We start from the raw sequence: 23,697 nt of genomic DNA on the forward strand, positions 1-23,697 counted from the left end.
TTCTACAATGTAGAAAAAAAATGTTTTTTTTTTCATTGTGAATATAAAGAAACACCCTTGAATGAGTCGGTGTGTACAAACGTTTTACTGGTACTGTACATGATCGAATACAAATCTTAGAATCAACTACTAAAGACTACGAGAACCCACTGGATTCTCCAATTACATTGAATGAACTACAGAACAAAATACAAATCCTCCAACGCAAAAAAGGCCTGTGGTGTTGATGGTATCCTAAATGAAATGATAAAATATACAGAACACAAATTAAAATAGTAAAACTCTTTAAATAGCATCTTTAGCTCTGGCATGTTCCCCAATATTGGGAACCAAGGACTGATCACCCCAATGCACAACAGTGGAGACAAATTTGACCCTTAATGACATGGGATACGAGTCAACAGCAACTTCAGGAAAATCTTCGGAATTATCATTAACAGCAGACTCGTACATTTCCTCAGTGATTGTACTGATCAAATGTCAAATTGGCTTAATAATAAATTATCATACGACAGACCACATATTCATCCTGCACACCCTAATTGAGAAACAAACAAAACCAAAACAAAGGCAAAGTTTCCTCATACTTTGTTGATTTCGAAAAAGCATTTGACTCAATTTGGCACGAGGATCTTTTATGCAAATTGATGGAAAGTGATTTTGGGGGAAAAGCATACGATATTATAAAATCAATGTACAGTATTGGCTTGCGACAGTATTCACCCCCTTGGCATTTTCCTATTTTGTTACCTGACAACCTGGAATTAAAATAGATTTTTGTATAATTTGATTTACACAACATGCCTATGACTTTGAAAATGCAAAATATTTTTTATTGTGAAACAAACAAGAAATACGTTTTTTTTTAAACTTGAGCGTCCATAACCATTCATCCCCCAAGGTCAAAACTCTGTAGAGCCACGCTTTTCACCAATTACAGCTGCAAGTCTCTTGAGGTATGTCTCTATAAACTAGGCACATCTAGCCACTGGGATTATTGCCCATTTTTCATGGCAAAGCTGCTCCAGCTCCTTCAGGTTGGATGGGTGTACAGCAATCTTACCACAGATTCTCAATTGTATTGGACTTTGGTCTGGGCTTTGACTAGGCCATTCCTGTCATGTTTTGTCATTAATTATCATGTCTTGTCCCTGTGCTTCCCCTTCTTCGTTTCCCTCTGCTGGTCTTATTAGGTTCTTTCCCTCTTTTTATCCCTCTCTCTCCCCCCTCCCTCTCTCACTCTCTCGCTCTCTCTTCTCTCTATCGTTCCGTTCCTGCTCCCAGCTGTTCCTATTCCCCTAATCATCATTTAGTCTTCCCACACCTGTTCCCGATCCTTTTCCCTGATTAGAGTCCCTATTTCTCTCCTTGTTTTCCGTACCTGCCCTGTCGGATCCTCATCTATAATTCACCGTGCTGTGTCTATGTTTTGCCCTGTCGTGTCGTGTTTCCCTCAGATGCTGCGTGGTGAGCAGGTGTCTGAGTCTGCTAGGTTCAAGTGCCTTCCCGAGGCAACCTGCAGTTCTTGATCAAGTCTCCAGTCTGTTCTCGTCTTTACGAGTAGTATTATGCTTTTTGTTTTGTAAAGTTTCTTACTGGATTAAAAACTCTGTTTTCGCCAAGTCGCTTTTGGGTCCTCATTCACCTGCATAACAATTCCAAGACATTTCAATGTTTCCCCTTAACTTCTCTAGGGTAGGGGGCAGTATTCAGAATTTTGGATGAAGAGCGTGCCAAGATTAAACTGCCTGCTACACAGGCCCAGAAGATAGGATATGCATATAATTGGTACATTTGGATAGAAAACAATCTAAAGTTTCCAAAACTGTTAGAATAGTGTTTGTGAGTATAACATCACTGATTTGGCAGGCGAAAATCTGAGAAAATGCATTCAGGAAATAGGATTTTTCTATTCAATGCCATTACAGTGTCCATTGACTTAGGACTCAAATTGCAGTTCCTATGCCTTCCACTATATTTCAGCAGTCTTTAGAAATGGTTTCAGGCTTGTATTCTGAACAATGAGGGAGTAAGAGCAGTCTGAATGAGTGGACCCTGCAGTGTCACAGAGCGTTTTCATGCGCGCAACCGAGAGAGTGCCTTTCTTGTTTCCCCCTTATATTGATGACGTTATTGTCTGGTTGAAATATTATAAATTATTTAGGCTAAAAATAACCTGAGGATTGAATATAAACATCGTTTGAGATGTTTCTATGAACTTTACGGATACAATTTGGATTTTTTTGTCTGCCTGTTGTGACTGTGTTTGAGCCTGTGGATTACTGAAGAAAACACGTGATCAAAACAGAGGTTTTTGGATATAAAGAGAGACTTTATCGAGCAAAACAAACATTTATTGAGTAAATGAATGTCTTCTGAGTGCAACCATATGACGATCATCAAAGGTAAGTTATTCATTTTATCTATATTTCTGACTTGTGTAACTCTTCTACTTGGCTGGTTACGGTTTGTAATGATTTGTCTGCTGGGCGATGTTCACAAATAATCTTAAGGTATGCTTTCACCGTAAAGCATTTTTGAAATCTGACACCGTGGTTGGATTCACAAGAAGTTAATCTTTAAACATATGTAAAATACTTGTATGTTTTCAAGTTTTTTAGAATGAGTATTTCTGTATTTGAATTTGGCGTTCTGCAATTTCACTGGATGTTGGCCAGGTGGGACATCCTGGTGAGGTTCAACCACCCGAGTGTTGCTTTAGTAGTATACTTCAGGTCATTCTCTTGCTGGAAAGTGAACCTCCATCCCAGTCTCAAATCTCAGAAAGACTGAAACAGGTTTCCCTCAATCATTTTCTTGTATTTAGCACCATCCATCATTCCTTCAATTCTGACCAGTTTCCCAGTCCCTGCCAATGAAAAACATCCCATACAGCATGATGCTGCCACCACCATGCTTCACTGTGGGGATGGTGTTCTTGAGGTGTTGGGTTTGCGACAGACAGCATTTTCCTTGATGGACATAAAGCTACATTTTAGCCTCATCTGAAAAGAGTACCTTCTTCCATATGTTTGGGGAGTCTCCCACAAGCCTTTTGGTTAACACCAAAATGTGTTTGCTTTTTAAATCTGGCCACTCTTCCATAGAGCTCAGCTCTGTGGAGTGTACAGCTTAAAGTGGTCCTATGGACAGCTCCTCCAATCACCACTGTGGAGCTTTGCAGCTCCTTCAGGGTTATCTTTGGTCTCTTTGTTGCCTCTCTGATTAATGCCCTCCTTGCCTGGTCCGTGAGTTTTGGTGGGCGGCCCTCTCTTGGCAGGTTTGTTGTGGTGCCATATTGTATATATTTGTTTACTAATGGATGTAATGGTGCTCCGTGGAATGTTCAAAGTTTTGAAAACATTTTATAAGCCGACCCTGATCGGTACTTCTCCACAACTTTGTCCCTGACCTGTTTGGAGAGCTCCGTGGTCTTCATGGTGCCGCTTGCTTGGTGGTGTCCCTTGCTTCGTGGTGTTGTAGACTCTGGATATATACTGAGATCTGTATATATACTGAGATCATGTGACAGATCATGTGACACTTAGATTGCACCCAGGTGGATTTTATTTAACTAATTGTTTGACTTCTGAAGGTAATTGGTTGCACCAAATCTTACTTACGGGCTTCATAGCAAATGCATGCACCACTTTTATGTATTTAAAAAAAAATGTTTTAATAACTTGTCACGCCTTGGTCATTGTATTTTGTGGTTTTGATATACGTTTGGGAAGGCCAGGGTGTGACATGGGTTTATATGTTGTATTCGTATTGGGGTTTGTATTATTTGGGATCGCGGCTGATTAGGGGTGTTGTTAGGCTTGGCTGCCTGAGGCGGTTCTCAATTGGAGTCAGGTGATTCTCGTTGTCTCGGATTGGGAACCGTATTTAGGTAGCCTGAGTTCGCTTTGTATTTTGTGGGTGTTTGTTCCTGTCTCTGTGTTGTAGTCACCAGATAGGCTGTAATTAGTTTCATGTTCCGTTCTGTTGTTTTTTTGTATTTAGTTTCAGTTATTTCATGTACCGCGATTCTTTCATTAAAGTCATGAGTAACCTACACGCTGCATTTCGGTCCGACTCTCTTCATTCAACAGACGAACGCCGTTACATAACTTTTTTTTTTTTTACATTTCTAAAAGAAAATATCTATTTTTTCACCAATTTGGACTATTTTGTGTATGTCCATTACATGAAATGCAAATAAAATCAATTTAAATAAACAGGTTGTAATGCATCAAAATAGGAAAAACACCACTGGGGATGAATACTTTGTAAGGCACTGTACGTACTTCCATTTCGGATGGGGCCACAGTGTCTCCTGACCCCTCCTGTCTCAGCCTCCAGTATTTATGCTGCAGTAGTTTACAGTATGTGTCGGGGGACTAGTGTCAAGTCTGTTATATCTGGGGGTTTTCTCCTGTCTTATCCGGTGTCATGTGTGAATTTAAGTATGCTCTCTCTAATTCTCTCTGTCTCTCTTTCTTTCTTTCTTTCTCTCTCTCGGAGGACCTGAGCCCTAGGACCATGTCTCAGGACTACATGGCATGATGACTCCTTGCTGTCCCCATTCCACCTGGCTGTGCTGCTGCTCCAGTTTCAACTGTTCTGCCTGCGGTTACCGGACGTGCTACCTGCCTGTTCTGCCTGACCTGCCTGTTCTGCCTGACTTATTCACCGGAATTGCTACCTGTGCCAGACCTGCTGTTTTCAACTCTCTTTAGACAGCAGGAGCGATAGAGATACTCTCAATGATCGGCTATGAAAAGCCAACTGACGTTTACTGACTTGTTGCACCCTCGACATCCACTGTGATTATTATTATTTGACCATGCTGGACATTTATGAACATTTGAACATCTTGACCATGTTCTGTTATAATCTCCACCCGGCACAGCCAGAAGAGGACTGGCCGCCACTCTTAGCCTGGTTCCTCTCTAGGTTTCTTCCTAGGTTTTGGCCTTTCTTGGGAGTTTTCCTAGCCACCGTGCTTCTACACCTGCTAGCTTTTGGGGTTTTAGGCTGGGTTTCTTTACAGCACTTTGATATATCAGCTTATGTAAGAAGGGCTATATAAATAAATTTGATTTGATTTGATTTGATTTCATACCATTTATTTTCCAGGGATTGAATGATAGCTAGCAGAACAGAAGGCAAGGGCAGATTAGCCACTTGTCACCTGATCCTCATAAGGCATCCTGATCTCTATCCGTGAAACCTACGTTTCCTTACCCAGCGAATCACCGGGATCTGGGCCTGGTCGGGTGTCCGTAATATATCCCTCATGTCGGACTCATTGAAGAAGAACTCCTCATCCAACCTGAGGTGAGTAATCCCAGTTCTGATGTCCAGAAGGTATTTTTAGTCAAAAGAGATGGCAGCAGCAACATTATGTAAAAAACAAGTTACAAACAACGCTAAAAAACAAACAAAATAGTAGGTTGGTTAAGAGCCGACAAGACGGCAGCCCTCCCTTCTGGCGCCCTTGGATTTTCTTCATTTCACTTCACCAATTTGGACAATTTTGTGTATGTTCATGACATAAAAATACATTTAAATTACAGATTGAAATGCAACAAAATTGGAAAAATGCCAAGTGATATGAAAACCTTTGCAAGGCACAGTACACAAACAAAAAGTGTGCATTTAAAATTGGCAAAAAACACACACATTTCTTTCCACAGGGCCGTGGAGTGAGACATGGATGCAGCTTAAGCCCCACCCTCTTCAACATATATATCAACACATTTTCGAGAGCACTAGAACTGTCTGCAGAACCCGGCCTCACCCTGCTAGAATCTGAAGTCAAATGTCAACTGTTTGTTGACTATCTGGTGCTTCTGTCCCCTACCAAGCAGAATCTACAGCAGCACCTAGATCTTCTGCTCAGATTCTGTCAGACCTGGGCCATGACAGTACATCTCATTCAGACAAAAATAATTGTGTTCTAAGAAAGGTCCAGTTGCCAGGACCACAAATACAAATTCCATTTAGACACTGTTGCCCTAGAGATCACAAAACATTATACATACTTCGGGTTAAAAATCAGCGCCATGGGTAACTTCCACAAAGCTGTGAAAGATCTGAGAGACAAGGCAAGAAGGGCATTCTATGCCATCAAAAGGAACATAAATTTGACATACCAATTAGGATCTGGCTGAAAATACTTGAATCAGCTATAGAACCCATTTCCCTTTATGGTTGTGAGGTCTGTTGTCCGCTCACCAACCAATAATTCAAAAAATGAGACAGCATATTGAGAATCTGTATGCAGAATTCTTCAAAAATATCCTAAGTGTACAATGTAAAACACCAAATAATGCATGCACAAAGAATTAAGCCGATACCTGCTGATTATCAAAATCCAGAAAAAAGCCTATAAATTCTACAACCTCCTAAAAGGAAGTGATTCACAGTCCTTCCAATACAAAGCCATCACCTACAGAGAGATTAACCTGGAGAAGAGTCCCCTAAGCAAGCTGGACCTGGGGCTCTGTTCACAAACACAAACAGACCCCACAGAACCCCAGGACAGCAACAAGATTAGACCCATCCAAATCATGAGAAAACAAAAAGATAATTACTTGACATATCGGAAAGAATTTACAAAAGAACAGAGCAAACTGGAATTCTATTTGGCCCTAAACTGTGCCTCAGGTTGATCTCTCTGGCAGAATACCTGACCACTGTGACTGACCCAAAATGAAGGAAAGCTTTGACTATGTACAGACTCAGTGAGCATATCCTAACTATTGAGAAAAGCCGCCGTAGGCAGACCTGGCTCTCAAGAGAAGACGGGCTATGTGCACACTGCCCACAAAATGAGGTGGAAACTGAGCTGCACTTCCTAACCTCCTGCCAAATGTATGACCATATAAGATACACATATTTCCCTCAGATTACACAGACACACAAGGAATTTCAAAAAGAATCCAATCTTGATAAACTCCCCTATCTATTGGGTGGAAAACCACAGTGTGCCGTCACAGCAGCAAGATGTGTGACCTGTTGCAACAAGAAAAGGGAAACCAGTGGAGCACCAACACATAGTAAATACAACCTTTATTTAACAGTATTTATTTTCCTTGTTGTCCTTAACTATTTGCACATAATATAACGTTGGAAATGTCATTATTCCTTTGGAGTGTTTACTGGTAATTTTTTAGTTGTTTATTTCACTTTTGTTTATTATCACTTGCTCTGGCATATTTCCCATGCCAATAAAGCCCTTGACTTGAAATTGAACATATCTATATACTGGAGAGATAGAGAGAGATTTAAATACCCTTAGGGAAGCTCTCTAACAGACAAACCAACTATACAGTACATAGTAGTACTCCACATAAAGGCAGAACGGTAGAAAGACAACGGTAGAAAGGCAGAATGGTAGAAAGGCAGGAAGACGGAACGGTAGGAAGACAGAAAGGAAAGAAGATGGAAAGGCAGGAAGACAGAAAGGCAGGAAGACAGAAAGGAAGGAAGACGGAAAGGCAGGAAGACGGAAAGGCAGGAAAACGGAACGGCAGGAAGACGGAACGGCAGGAAGACGGAACGGCAGGAAGACAGAACGGCAGGAAGACGGAAAGGCAGGAAGACGGAAAGGCAGGAAAACGGAACGGCAGGAAGACGGAAAGGCAGGAAGACGGAACGGCAGGAAGACGGAACGGCAGGAAGACGGAACGGCAGGAAGACGGAACAGAAGGAAGATGGAAAGGCAGGAAGAAGGAAAGGCAGGAAGACAGAAAGGCAGGAAGACGGAAAGGCAGGAAGACGGAACGGCAGGAAGACGGAAAGGCAGGAAGACGGAAAGGCAGCACTATGGATTCTGACAGTTGATGAGCATATCTGAGGGCCAAAAGCTACAAAGAATAAAACAATACAATCTCTCAGGGATTCTACGGACGACAGTATGGAAATTCATAGCTTCATTATTCATAGGGTGAGATAAAACAGAGAGAATGTGTGTGCATGTGTGTGTAGATATGTAACTAGGCATCCATGTGTGTGTGTGTGTGTGTAATGTGTGAGTGTGTCTGTGTGTGAGTGTTTTTGTTTAACTCTCCTTGTGGGTGCCAGAAGTTCTCACAAGGACAGTAAAACAAGGAAAACTCTGGCCAGTGGGGACATTTTTCCCAGTAGGTAAAATGCTGTTTTAGGGTTAGAATAAAGGTTCGGGTTAGGGTTAGAATAAAGGTTAGGGTTAGAATAAAGGTTAGTGTTAGGGTTAGAATAAAGGTTAGGGTTAGGGTTAGAATAAAGGTTAGGGTTAGAGTTAGAATAAAGGTTAGGGTTAGAATAAAGGTCAGGGTTAGGGTTGGAATACATTTTAAGGTTAGAATAAAGGTTAGGGTTAGGGTTAGAATAAAGGTTAGGGTTAGAATAAAGGTTAGGGTTAGAATAAAGGTTAGGGTTAGAATAAAGGTTAGGGTTAGGGTTAGAATAAAGGTTAGGGTTAGAATAAAGGTTAGGGTTAGGGTTAGAATAAAGGTTAGGGTTAGAATAGAGGTTAGGGTTAGGGTTAGTATAAAGGTTAGGGTTAGAATAAAGGTTAGGGTTAGGGTTAGAATAAAGGTTAGGGTTAGGGTTAGAATAAAGGTTAGGGTTAAGGTTAGAATAAAGGTTAGGGTTAGAATAAAGGTTAGGGTTAGAATAAAGGTTAGGGTTAGGGTTAGAATAAAGGTTAGGGTTAGAATAAAGGTTAGGGTTAGAATAAAGGTTAGGGTTTGTGTGTGTGTGTGTGTGTGTGTGTGTGTGTGTGTGTGTGTGTGTGTGTGTGTGTGTGCGTGTGTGCGTGCGTGTCTGAGTGGTAGCACTCCTTCTGTTAACGCTGATCCCGTCTCATCATGCTAGATCTGCCTCCTTCTCCCGGAAGAATCTTTACGTCTTGGCAATGACTTCAAACACACACATTAACATTTTGCTATGTTGCACATACATATACAGAGTATTCTGAAAGTATTCAGGCTCCTTGAGAGAGGAGGGCAGAGAGAGAGAGGATAACCGAGAGAGTGAGAGGAGGACAGAGAGAGACGCATGGCTCTCGACCTTCGTCTCTCCCGAGCCCGTACGGGAGTTGTAGCGATGAGAAAAGATAGTAACTACTAACAATTGGATACCATGAAATTGGGGAGAAAAAAAGGACAGAGAGAGAGAGGAGGACAGAGAGGGATGTGTACAGAGAGAGAGAGGAGGACAGAGAGGGATGTGTACAGAGAGAGAGAGGAGGACAGAGAGAGAGAGGACAGAGAGAGAGAGAGGAGGACAGAGAGAGAGGAGAACAGAGAGAGAGGACAGAAAGAGAGGAGGACAGAGAGAGAGCAGAACAGAGGAAGAGAAGGACAGAGAGAAATGAGGACAGAGAGAAATGAGGACAGAGAGAAATGAGGACAGAGAGAAATGAGGACAGAGAGAAATGAGGACAGAGAGAAAGGAGGACAAGGAGAAATGAGTACAGAGAGAAATGAGGACAGAGAGAAATGAGGACAGAGAGAAATGAGGACAGAGAGAAAGGAGGACAGAGAGAAATGAGGACATAGAGAAAGGAGGACAGAGAGAAAGGAGGACAGAGAGAAATGAGGACAGAGAGAAATGAGGACAGAGAAAGAGGAGAACAGAGAGAGAGGAGAACAGAGAAAAAGGAGGACAGAAAGAGAAGGACAGAGAGAGAGGAGGACAGAGAGAGAGGAGGACAGGTAAAGAGGAGGACAGATAGAAAGGAGAACAGCGAGAGAGGAGGACAGAGAGAGAGGAGGACAGAGAGAGAGGAGGACAGAGAGAGAGGAGAACAGAGAGAGAGGAGGACATAGAGAGAGGAGGACAGAGAGAGAGGAGGACAGAGAAATAGGAGGACAGAGAAAGAGGACCGAGAGAAATGAGGACAGAGAGAAAGGAGGACAGAGAGAAAGGAGGACAGAGAGAAAGGAGGACAGAGAAAGAGGAGGACAGAGAAAGAGGCCCGAGAGAAATGAGGACCGAGAGAAATGAGGACAGAGAGAAAGGAGGACAGAGAGAAAGGAGGACAGAGAGAAAGGAGGACAGAGAAAGAGGAGGACAGAGAAAGAGGACTGAGAGAAATGAGGACCAAGAGAAATGAGGACAGAGAGAAATGAGGACCGAGTGAAATGAGGACAGAGAGAAAGGAGGACAGAGAGAAAGGAGGACAGAGAGAAAGGAGGACAGAGAAAGAGGAGGACAGAGAAAGAGGACCGAGAGAAATGAGGACAGAGAGAAATGAGGACAGAGAGAAAGGAGGACAGAGAGAAAGGAGGACAGAGAGAAAGGAGGACAGAGAAAGAGGAGGACAGAGAAAGAGGACCGAGAGAAATGAGGACCGAGAGAGAGGATGACAGAGAGAAAGGAGGACAGAGAGAGAGGAGGACATAGAGAGAGGAGGACAGAGAAAAGAACAGAGAGAAAGGAGGACAGAGAGAGAGGAGGACAGAGAGAGAGGAGGACAGAGAAATAGGAGGACAGAGAAAGAGGACCGAGAGAAATGAGGACCGAGAGAAATGAGGACAGAGAGAAAGGAGGACAGAGAGAAAGGAGGACAGAGAGAAAGGAGGACAGAGAGAAGGAGGACAGAGAGAAAGGAGGACAGAGAGAAAGGAGGACAGAGAAAGAGGAGGACAGAGAAAGAGGACCGAGAGAAATGAGGACCGAGAGAAATGAGGACAGAGAGAAAGGAGGACAGAGAGAAAGGAGGACAGAGAGAAAGGAGGACAGAGAAAGAGGAGGACAGAGAAAGAGGACCGAGAGAAATGAGGACCGAGAGAAATGAGGACAGAGAGAAATGAGGACAGAGAGAAATGAGGACCGAGTGAAATGAGGACAGAGAGAAAGGAGGACAGAGAGGACAGAATAAGAGAGATAAAAAAGAGATCCAGAACAACAGATAAAGAAAGGGACATATATAAACAAGAGAATAGTGTAACTTACGATGTGGAGCATGAGATAGTCTCCAAGACCTGGAGCGCTGTCTATCCGGACCAGGATGCCGTCCTTTAGGGAGGTACTGAACCCCACGGTCAGCCTGTCTGTACGCGTGCTGGGCCTCTCGTTGGCTGGCCATTTGAACGTGATGAGGCCTCCTCCTTTCCCAAAGATATAGGTGGTCCCAGCTGAGGAGAAATAGGATAGAGAGGGAGAGAGAGAGAGAAGATGAGCTGAAAGACTTACACCAGATGGATATGGTTCAATGCAAAGTAAAAGTAGGGGAATGTTAAGCAGCCCACCAAACTATTTAATTGGAATATTGTGTTGATTATTGGTGTTTTGTTATGTTGTTGTTCTATTGTTGTTCTGTTGCTATTCTGTGTGTTTGCCTTGTCTGTGTTGTTCTGTTGCTATTCTGTGTGTTTGCCTTGTCTGTGTTGTTCTGTTGCTATTCTGTGTGTTTGCCTTGTCTGTGTTGTTCTGTTGCTATTCTGTGTGTTTGCCTTGTCTGTGTTGTTCTGTTGCTATTCTGTGTGTTTGCCTTGTCTGTGTTGTTCTGTTGATATTCTGTGTGTTTGCCTTGTCTGTGTTGTTCTGTTGCTATTCTGTGTGTTTGCCTTGTCTGTGTTGTTCTGTTGCTATTCTGTGTGTTTGCCTTGTCTGTGTTGTTCTGTTGCTATTCTGTGTGTTTGCCTTGTCTGTGTTGTTCTGTGCTTGTGTAAAGAAACCAAAATTACGATTACCACAATGTTTGTTCAAGAGATATTATTTGTTACAACACACAAGCACACACACACTAGCCTTCAAATGTCCTCCTCAAGATACAGCAAAACACTGTAAACACTCGCACTGCCTTCAAATGTCCTCCTCAAGATACAGCAAAACACTGTAAACACTAGCACTGCCTTCAAATGTCCTCCTCAGGTTTCGGGGGCCGAGTAGGCCGTAGACTTTGAAAACAAATCTGTTTTTAATTTTCTACAGTAAGTCGTCTAGAGAAGCTTCACCTGTCCCAAGTCTCACAAGAGGTTTTTGAACAACTGCTGTTTTCACCTGGGTCAGAAAAGTCGTAATTCAGCATCTGATTGGCTTTATCCCAGCCTTCATGGGGAATACTGTGACCTATATATAACTCCCTCCAAAAAGGATTAGCTATACAGATTTTGACAAATGAATTCTCCAGTTCACATGTATTATAGCTGAGAAGATCGCAGCAGGACGTACTCCTCTGAAAAACACACAGACAGACTCCATTACTGTCGTTTTGGAGAAGTTAAATAGTCATTTTGAGAGAGACATCTTATTGGCATGACTTGTGTTTGTGTGAACATATGTGCAGTATAGCTTGCTTATGTTGAAATATGCACTTTGTGTGTGTGTGTGGTTAACCCAGATGACTCTACCTCTACCTCTCTAGTTGTGTTACTGTGTGGTGTGACGCTATAACTCAGATGGCTCTACCTCTACCTCTCTGGTTGTGTTACTGTGTGGTGTGACGCTATAACTCAGATGACTCTACCTCTACCTCTCTAGTTGTGTTACTGTGTGGTGTAAGGCTATAACTCAGATGGCTCTACCTCTACTCTTCCTCTTTGGTTTGTGTTTGGGGGAGCTTGTGACCCTCAGTGGGACAAAAACCCGGACAACCTGTCTCTCTCTCTCCACTCACAATCAGGTAAACATTTATATCACATGTACATTCATTACCCAGCATTTTCACTTTACAAATGACTGCATGGTAAAAACTATGCAGGGTACAGATACTGTAGGACTGCAGGGTAAAAACTATGCAGGGTACAGATACTGTAGGACTGCAGGGTATAAACTATGCAGGGTACAGATACTGTAGGACTGCAGGGTATAAACTATGCAGGGTACAGATACTGTAGGACTGCAGGGTATAAACTATGCAGGGTACAGATACTGTAGGACTGTAGGGTATAAACTATGCAGGGGACAGATACTGTAGGACTGCAGGGTATAAACTATGCAGGGTACAGATACTGTAGGACTGCATGGTTTAAACTATGCAGGGTACAGATACTGTAGGACTGCAGGGTATAAACTATGCAGGGTACTGATACTGTAGGACTGCAGGGTACAGACACTGTAGGACTGCAGGGTACAGATACTGTAGGACTGCGGGGTATAAACTATGCAGGGTACAGATACTGTAGGACTGCAGGGTATAAACTATGCAGGGGACAGATACTGTAGGACTGCAGGGTATAAACTATGCAGGGGACAGATAATGTAGGACTGCAAGGTAAAAACTATGCAGGGTACAGATAATGTAGGACTGCAGGGTAAAAACTATGCAGGGTCCAGATAATGTAGGACTGCAGGGTAAAAACTATGCAGGGTACAGATAATGTAGGACTGCAGGGTATGAACTATGCAGGGTACAGATAATGTAGGACTGCAGGGTATAAACTATGCAGGGTACAGATACTGTAGGACTGTAGGGTATAAACTATGCAGGGGACAGATACTGTAGGACTGCAGGGTATAAACTATGCAGGGTACAGATACTGTAGGACTGCAGGGTTTAAACTATGCAGGGTACAGATACTGTAGGACTGCAGGGTATAAACTATGCAGGGTACTGATACTGTAGGACTGCAGGGTACAGATACTGTAGGACTGCAGGGTACAGATACTGTAGGACTGCGGGGTATAAACTATGCAGGGTACAGATACTGTAGGACTGCAGGGTAAGAACTATGCAGGGGACAGATACTGTAGGACTGCAGGGTACAAATAGGACTGCAGCGTATAAACTATGCAGGGTACCGATACTGTAGGACTGCAGGGTATAAACTATGCAGGGTACAGATACTGTAGGACTGCAGGGTATAAACTATGCAGGGTACAGATACTGTAGGACTGCAGGGTAAGAACTATGCAGGGTACAGATACTGTAGGACTGCAGGGTATAAACTATGCAGGGTACAGATACTGTAGGACTGCAGGGTAAGAACTATGCAGGGGACAGATACTGTAGGAATGCGGGTATAAACTATGCAGGGTACAGATACTGTAGGACTGCAGGGTAAAAACTATGCAGGGTACAGATACTGTAGGACTGCAGGGTAAGAACTATGCAGGGGACAGATACTGTAGGAATGCGGGTATAAGTCGCTCTGGATAAGAGCGTCTGCTAAATGACTTAAATGTAAATGTAAATGTAAACTATGCAGGGTACAGATACTGTAGGACTGCAGGGTAAAAACTATACAGGGTACAGATACTGTAGGACTGCAGGGTTTAAACTATGCAGGGTACAGATAGGACTGCAGGGTTTAAACTATGCAGGGTACAGATACTGTAGGACTGCAGGGTATAAACTATGCAGGGTACCGATACTGTAGGACTGCAGGGTATAGATACTGTAGGACTGCAGGGTATAAACTATGCAGGGTACAGATAGGACTGCAGGGTACAGATACTGTAGGACTGCAGGGTATAAACTATGCAGGGTACCAGATACTGTAGGACTGCAGGGTACAGATACTGTAGGACTGCAGGGTTTAAACTATGCAGGGTACATATACTGTAGGACTGCAGGGTATAAACTATGCAGGGTACAGATACTGTAGGACTGCAGGGTATAAACTATGTAGGGTACAGATTGGACTGCAGGGTATACACTATGTAGGGTACAGATAGGACTGCAGGGTATACACTATGCAGGGTACAGATATTGTAGGACTGCAGGGTATAAACTATGCAGGGTACAGACACTGTAGGACTGCAGGGTATAAACTATGCAGGGTACAGATAGGACTGCAGGGTTTAAACTATGCAGGGTACATATACAAATTACAAAGTAGCAATGCATCAGAATGCACAGCAAAATGCATAATCCTGGATTGGAGTCTCAAATAGATCCCTGATAACTTCTCACAGTCCATCATAATGCCAAATGCTTCTTCAATACACTGCCGATGGTCTTTATTATATTTCTGATGGCTAAAGAAGCAACATCAGGCGTACCTCAGTTCTTCTCTTCCCATTTGGGAAATTTGGTTGCCCTGTGATACTGAATAATGTATGCAGTCATTACTCAGTGAGTTAATGAATGAAGATCCTTTTGGCTTGGGGAGTGCCCTTGCAGCCTTGTTCAGAGGCACTTCAGAGGGATAACAGAAAACAATTGACATTTCCGGGTGCAAAAGAAGAAAGAGAAACCGTTTGATGGAAACGAAATGATAAACTTTGAGACATGGAGATAACCACATATCCTCCGTATTTGATTTCATCAGTAGTTTGATAAAACAATGTGGCGGAATATTCTTCTCTCAAGCACAACAAGGTCACTGCTTCCTTTCAGATCAAGATCAGCATATGTACAGTTTAAATAGAACACAGACAGACAGACAGACAGACAGACAGACAGACAGACAGACAGACAGACAGACAGACAGACAGACAGACAGACAGACAGACAGACAGACAGACAGACAGACAGACAGACAGACAGACAGACAGACAGACAGACAGACAGACAGACAGACAGACAGACAGACAGACAGACAGACAGACAGACAGACAGACAGACAGACAGACAGACAGACAGACAGACAGACAGACAGACAGACAGACAGACAGACAGACCGACAGACAGACAGACAGACAGACAGGCAGGCAGGAAGGCAGGCAGGCAGACTCTATCCCAAAACAACACTGCCCTAAGACAAAACAACACAGCCCTAAGAGAAAACAACACTGCCCTAAGACAAAACAACACAGCCCTAAGACAAAACAACACAGCCCTAAGACAAAACAACACAGCCCTAAGACAAAACAACACGGCCTTAAGACAACACAGCACGGCCTTAAGACAACACAGCACGGCCTTAAGACAACACAGCACGGCCCTAAGACAACACAACACGGCCCTAAGACAACACAGCACGGCCTTAAGACAACACAACACGGCCCGAAGACAACACTTAAAGCCCTATTCAGACGGGATAAGTTTTACTGGGGCAGCTCAGGTAAATGTAATTTTGTGCATTAGCACAAATCACCACATCCATAACTTTAGCCCCGTATGAATCTGCCATGTCAGTCATTTTTACTGGCCAGGTTATTATCCCAGCTCTAAAAACCTACTGTTTTTTCCCACAAACTCCAAGGTCTTCTGATAATACGTATCCCGTGAGAATCGTCATCCCTGTGTTTTGAGGTACATTACAGAGTTGAACTGTTCTGCAGCCAGATTGGTTAAGAACATTGGAACACATTGATGCTTAAAACAAAGTGCTATGCGGGGGTACCCTACAGATTAAGGATTTGTTTTGTCAAATATCCGAGTGCCATTACATCTCTTTTAAAAGATGAAGTGGACGATGTTGAGCCAATGAATTGATTCATTGCCAAATCCGTCTGGTAATTAAATGTCTGCAGCTTAAAGTTCATTCTTCTTATTGAAATGCATTATTATTATTATTATTATTAAGTCTTTCTCTGAACTGAAGGCCATTAGCCCAATATTAGACAATCTCTAGACATTTGAAATATCTTCACGAACTAGAAGAGCCTCAAGGCTTCCGTCGTAACGGTCAATTGTGAATAAGGAAAACAATTATTACTGAGGCAGTTTGGTAAAACTAATCCCGTCCGAATCATCCACTGGAAAAACGGACATGCTGGGGTAAGAATTACATAACTGACGTTCTATAGTAACAATAGTCCTGTGTGAATAGGGCCTAAGACAACAGAGGAAGGCCATTTCACATCCTGCTAGCCTGCAGAAGTGCATGATGGGATTGGCCTGAGCCCAGGCCCTGACGGTGATGGTTTTGCCAGCACTGGTGTGTGTGTGTGTGTGTGTGTGTGTGTGTGTGTGTGTGTGTGTGTGTGTGTGTGTGTGTGTGTGTGTGTGTGTGTGTGTGTGTGTGTGTGTGTGTGTGTGTGTGTGTGTGTGTGTGTGTGTGTGTGTGTGTGTGTGTGTGTGTGTGTGTGTGTGTGTGTGTGTGTGTGTGTGTGTGTGTGTGTGTGTGTGTGTGTGTGTGTGTGTGTGTGTGTGTGTGTGTGTGTGTGTGTGTGATAACTGGAGTGACACGCTATACCCAATCTTCTCTCATCTAATAGGCTTGTTAGGAGGAAGTCTGTTTTTAGGAGAATATTGTCGATGACAGATTTCTGAAAAACAAAACTCATGTCAGACAGACAGTAAGCTGAATCATCTGAATGCTTGACTGTACTCCAATAAACTGTCTAAGAACAGGTTTGGAGATGCCTTCTATCGGAATGATATGATACAGTTCACTGACTGAGTGAGTAATGTTCGTAATAACCTTCATCATGCTAAGATAAGAGAGTTAGCTAGATAACTCCAGTCTGAGTTGTGCAGACGGGGATAAAGTGCATTATCAATCATTAAGAATAGAGTGACTGTGTGACTCCGGACATCAGAATCACAGAGGGAGATTACCGAAAAATTGGAAGAAGTCTCATAGGACGGCAGGAAATATTTTGAAGATCCACTTTAAGTTAAAAGAGAAAACAAATGAGACTATGTCAGCATGAGTTAATAGATTTATTAACTTTTTTTCCCAATTAGTGTATACACACTTTGGCTGAATGACAGCAAGTTGATTTAGCATTTAATCACTGACCTAGACACGATACTGAAGCTTTTAAGACAATTAAAAAGCAGAAAAGTGCCTTCCTTTGTGTATACTGATGAGCCTGAGGTATTTCTCCATAATGCGTTTCAGGTACATGCATAAATGAATAATGTGGCGGAAAGTTTCAAGAAGGAGGAGATGATGGCCTGAAACACTAACAGCTTCATGAAATACATGTTCTTTTCAGAGCAAAGACGCGTGCACCTGTAATTAAGTAATGTGGCTTTAAGTCTACTAATAGGGATTATCATAGAAACCTGACAGGCATTCAGATGGGAGACAGCTCTCTGAAATTTGAATTTGAATTTCCATAAACTGATGCATAGACAGACTGGTTAATGGCATTCTAATACTTGTTTTGCTTCTTTTTGAAAGGACAATTGGCAAGCTGACTACGCCAGCCCGGTCAGTAACCGACGTCCATCCATGCCTGAGGACGTTGGGAGAAGAAGTAGAAAGCGATCTCTAGGGGTAACAGTGACACTAACGGTTACATTCAAGTAGGCTTCAGTTTTGCTCGGGTGTCGTGGAAGTGGATGGTGGATGGGCGTAAGCATCTACCTCTGATTCCAAAGGTTGGACGTTTGAATCCAGCGATAGAAAGTTGCTTTTTGAAATTGCAGTTTTATTAAACCTATCCCAAACCTTAACCCTTACCTTCACAATTCAGAGTTAATGCCTGAACTTAGCCTTAAACACTTAGAAATTTGACGTTTGGAACAACTTCAAAATGAGATTTTTGATAAACCTGGATGAACATCTATTTCCGACATGAGATTGGGAGAGCTGATAGCAGCACCCATCATGGCCCAATACAACATCTGATGATAAAACATCTGGCATTCGATTCCAATAAAATCACCATAGTTTGCTTCTCCGTCTCAACATCGCCTTCATCCAAAAGGTAAATAGTGTGTCTGGATCTAACAACATGTCCTTGGGAAATAGGGACCGTTGAAGAGAATGATCGACGTTGTTCTGCTTAAGAGTGTACCAAGAAAAGGTCATTCAAAATATACTATCATGCAACTAGAAAGTTGGATTGTTGACTACCTACGGTAATTACGGAAAACAAAACAAAAATGACAAAGAAAATCAGAACTCAGAAATCAGAAATGGTAAAAATTTGGTCGTAAAAATATCAGTAGTCAGAACCGTGTCTATATGAAGGTCTAGGAAATACCTTCAGGCTACAGGGAGTGAGATCAAACCACTCAGCAGGGAAGGGCATAGGCAAGGGGATGTATGTCTGGGGGAGTTATGACATTTCCCAGACTCCTCCCATTTCCTCAGAACCTCCTAAGAAACCTTCTCCTTTCCTGGAACTCAAACACCACAATACGAAGTGTGGTGGATCGACCCTCCTCATACTGGTTGGAATCATATTCCCTATTTCTCAGAAGTAAGGTGTCCATAATAGCTCAAGCAAAAACACACATTCTGTACACACACACACACACACACGCTTGCGAGGGGTGGCACGTCTGTGCTGGTTTTCTTTGATCTATGCTAAATACTACTCACGTCATATACTACATGACAACAGAACACACATACACACTGCCATCATATGTATACACACATAATGTAAATGTTCACTTCCCTGCATGGACACACACATGCAAATCAAATCAAATCAAATCAATGCGTGCACACTCATGCGGGCTAGGGCACATACACACACACACACACCAAAAATACAGACCTTCCAAGACATAACAATCTGATCTCATACAGTCTCTGAAATGGAAAGATTTAAGTAGATCAAGCCCCCCCCCCTCCCCAGTGGGATGATCTTGAGAGGGGAGCAAAGGTATTCTGAGAGTTGAGGGTTTTGACATCTATCAGCTGAGCAATTGGATTCCACTTCTCCTTAGATAAGAGAGAGACAGATTGGAGTGGGAGTTTAAAGCGAAGACAGAAAGGGAGAGTGCCGGACGATGGAGCAACAAGCCTCCATCTTCCTCTAACCTCCACAAAGCCAGCCATTTTGAATTTACCAGCGGTGAACACGATTACATTAATAAGACTGATGCATGGAAATTAGGCCACTTAATTAGATATAAACCCAGCAAAAATAACAGGGAAACTGAGCGGGATGCCAAATCAGAACTTTAGCAACCATGACCCCCACAGTACGACCTTAGCAACCATGACCCCCACAGTACGATCTTAGCAACCATGACCCCCACAGTACGACCTTAGCAACCATGACCCCCACAGTACGACCTTAGCAACCATGACCCCCACAGTACGACCTTAGCAACCAGACCCCCACAGTACGACCTTAGCAACCATGACCCCCACAGTACGACCTTAGCAACCATGACCCCCACAGTACGACCTTAGCAACCATGACCCCCAAAGTACGACCTTAGCAACCATGACCCCCACAGTACGACCTTAGCAACCATGACCCCCACAGTACGACCTTAGCAACCATGACCCCCACAGTACGACCTTAGCAACCATGACCCCCACAGTACGACCTTAGCAACCATGACCCCCACAGTACGACCTTAGCAACCATGACCCCCACAGTACGACCTTAGCAACCATGACCCCCACAGTACGACCTTAGCAACCATGACCCCCACAGTACGACCTTAGCAACCATGACCCCCACAGTACGACCTTAGCAACCATGACCCCCACAGTACGACCTTAGCAACCATGACCCCCACAGTACGACCTTAGCAACCATGACCCCCACAGTACGACCTTAGCAACCATGTCCCTCACAGTACGGTAATGTTACCGTCTGTTTCTCCGAGAGCATTAACTCCATGTCTCCCGCAGTACGACCTTAGCAACCATGTCCCCCACAGTACGGTAATGTTACCGTCTGTTTCTCCGAGAGCGTTAACTCCATGTCTCCCGCAGTACGGTAATGTTACCGTCTGTATCTCCCAGAGCGTTAGCAACCATGTCTCCCGCAGTACGGTAATGTTACCGTCTGTTTCTCCGAGAGCGTTAACTCCATGTCCCCCACAGTACGGTAATGTTACTGTCTGTTTCTCCCAGAGCGTTAACTCCATGTCCCCCACAGTACGGTAATGTTACCGTCTGTATCTCCCAGAACATTAGCTCCCTGTCCCCCACAGTATGATTGTATTAACTCACTGTTTCTCCCAAATTATTCAAGGTTATGTGGGCCAGCGCTGAGGTCAATTCTATTCCAATTCCTTGGAACTCAGCTTGGGAATGTCTCCATAGCAGAGTTGTGGTCAATTTCATTTCAATTTCCATCAGTGGAATTTAACATGGAATTATCTCTTGGACTACATGTGATTCTGGAGTTGAAGTTAGGTTACTCTGGGTGGGTTGATACCACTATGACTAAACAGCAGAGGAACTTTCCAGTCCAATAGGTGGGTTGATACCAATATGACTAAACAGCAGAGGAACCTTCCAGTCCAATAGGTGGGTTGATACCACTATGACTAAACAGCAGAGGAACCTTCCAGTCCAATAGGTGGGTTGATACCACTATGACTAAACAGCAGAGTAACCTTCCAGTCCAATAGGTGGGTTGATACCACTATGACTAAACAGCAGAGGAACCTTCCCAGTCCAATAGGTGGGTTGATACCACTATGACTAAACAGCAGAGGAACCGTTATTCAGGCCCTGATGTTTACATATGGCAGTTATATACTGCTTGTTGTGTACAGCCATGTCTCTTCCCTGGAGTTATTCTTCTCCTCATTCTTCTCTCCTTTTCCTGTTGTCATTATGTGACAACAGAGGGAGCAAGGCTCACAGTGAAGGGGAATTGAAGATACCACTCTGATACCACTCTGCGAGCGAAAGGGGAGGGAAGAGGAGGAGGGATGAGGGAGGCACATTGGAGGGGAGGGTACAGCCGAGCAATATCAAAAGTGTCACTGTGTGGTGAGGCATCAGAGCCGGTGAAAATGGGATAAACTGGGGAGGTAGGGAGGCGAGATGGGTTTTGATAGAGCCTGCTTTGCAGACTCCACCTCTAGACCTCCAAAGAACATCATTTTCAAAGAAACTGTGACCACAGTTTTCCCGAGGTGTGCTTCCCCACAGCGACTAAAGTACAGAGAGGAAATACGGTGGAGAAAAACTCATCCATAGAATGGAGGGAAGAAATGAGTCACCCAAAAATGAGGTCGTTGGAGAGAATTGTACAGTGGGGCGGGGGCACACTCACCTAATGTATACCAGAACTTTCCAAGAGACACGACTTTCATGTAAAACATTTCACTGATTTGATGATTCATACATGCAGAAAGATTGTAATTGTTTTAATCAATCACATAAGTCAAATAGAACTCTATAGTTGGATTATTTTATGTAAATTGAGTGTGTGCGTGCTGTGGTGCTGAGCCACAAAATACCCGATAAGCGTTGTTATTCTGAGACAACAGAAATCAGTGGAGGAAAATGTCTAAACAACCAACCAGAACCAGACCAAGTAACATATGAGCCAAAAGGAGTCATTGATGCACAACCCCTAGCTGTGGTTAACGTCTCACTGTTTCACATGGTAGAGGTCAGCTGGGGACTGTTTCACCTGACGTCGTCAGCTGGGGACTGTTTCACCTGACGTCGTCAGCTGGGGACTGTTTCACCTGACGTCGTCAGCTGGGGACGGTTTCACAAGACATAGTCAGCTGGGGACTGGTTTCACAAGACACAGTCAGCTGGGGACTGGATCACATGACATAGTCAGCTGGGGACTGGATCACATGACATAGTCAGCTGGGGACGGTTTCACAAGACATAGTCAGCTGGGGACTGTTTCACAAGACATAGTCAGCTGGGGACGGTTTCACAAGACATAGTCAGCTGGGGACTGGATCACATGACATAGTCAGCTGGGGACGGTTTCACAAGACACAGTCAGCTGGGGACTGTTTCACAAGACATAGTCAGCTGGGGACTGGATCACATGACATAGTCAGCTGGGGACGGTTTCACAAGACACAGTCAGCTGGGGACTGTTTCACAAGACATAGTCAGCTGGGGACTGGATCACATGACATAGTCAGCTGGGGACTGGATCACATGACATAGTCAGCTGGGGATGGTTTCACAAGACATAGTCAGCTGGGGACTGTTTCACAAGACATAGTCAGCTGGGGACTGGATCACATGACATAGTCAGCTGGGGACGGTTTCACAAGACATAGTCAGCTGGGGACTGTTTCACCTAACGTAGTAAGCTGGGGACTGTTTCACATGAGGGAGGTTGTCCTATTTCTGGTGGCGGCAGCGTAGCCTAGTGGTTAGAGCGTTGGACTAGTAACCGGAAGGTTGCGAGTTCAAACCCCCGAGCTGACAGGATTCACCTTCAGACTACAGGTAATAAGATCTAACAGGATTTGCCTTCAGACTACAGGTAATGAGATCTAACAGGATTCACCTTCAGACTACAGGTAATGGGATCTAACAGGATTCACCTTCAGACAACAGGATTCACCTTAATGAGATCTAACAGGATTCACCTTCAGACTACAGGTAATGAGATCTAACAGGATTCACCTTCATACTACAGGTAATGAGATCTAACAGGATTCACCTTCAGACTACAGGTAATGAGACCTAACAGGATTCACCTTCAGACTACAGGTAATGGGACCTAACAGGATTCACCTTCAGCCTACAGGTAATGGGATCTAACAGGATTCACCTTCAGACTACAGGTAATGGGATCTAACAGTCCAAGAGGGTAGGACGCCATCAGGGGCCAAATGAATTACTGATAGATACAGTGCCTTGCAAAACTATTCATCCCACTCAGTTGTCCTATTTTGTTGCATTACAACTTGTAATTTAAATTGATTTTTATTTGGATGTCATGTAATGGACATACACAATATAGTCTAAATTGGTGAAGTGAAATTAAAAAAATGACTTGCTTCAAAATGTATTTATTTATTTTTAATTGGAAAAGTGGTACGTGCATATGTATTCACCCCATTGCTACAAAGCCCCTAAATAAGATCTGGTGCAACCAATCACCTTCATAATTTTTAAATTAAAAAAATATATATATATACAGTATATATTTACCTTTTTAAAAAAATATATATTTTTAAAATTTATATAATTTATAAAAAAACTACATTTCTTGTATTTATTTAACTTGGCAAGTCAG

At 43.3% G+C, this 23,697-nt stretch overlaps 1 protein-coding gene across 5 annotated transcripts in view; it reads right to left on the reverse strand.

Annotated features, from left to right (window-relative positions):
* The window catches only part of LOC124046732 (neurexin-3a-like), a 707,599-nt gene that overhangs the window by 155,742 nt on the left and 528,160 nt on the right, over positions 1–23,697 (reverse strand). For all 5 annotated transcript variants that reach the window (XM_046367446.1, XM_046367444.1, XM_046367445.1 and 2 more), the window contains one exon: positions 10,933–11,114. In XM_046367446.1, the coding sequence (XP_046223402.1) occupies positions 10,933–11,114 (182 nt within the window). The remainder of the gene's footprint in view (positions 1–10,932; positions 11,115–23,697) is intronic.

Source organism: Oncorhynchus gorbuscha, linkage group LG10 (assembly GCF_021184085.1).
Source record: "Oncorhynchus gorbuscha isolate QuinsamMale2020 ecotype Even-year linkage group LG10, OgorEven_v1.0, whole genome shotgun sequence".
Lineage (NCBI taxonomy): Eukaryota > Metazoa > Chordata > Actinopteri > Salmoniformes > Salmonidae > Oncorhynchus > Oncorhynchus gorbuscha.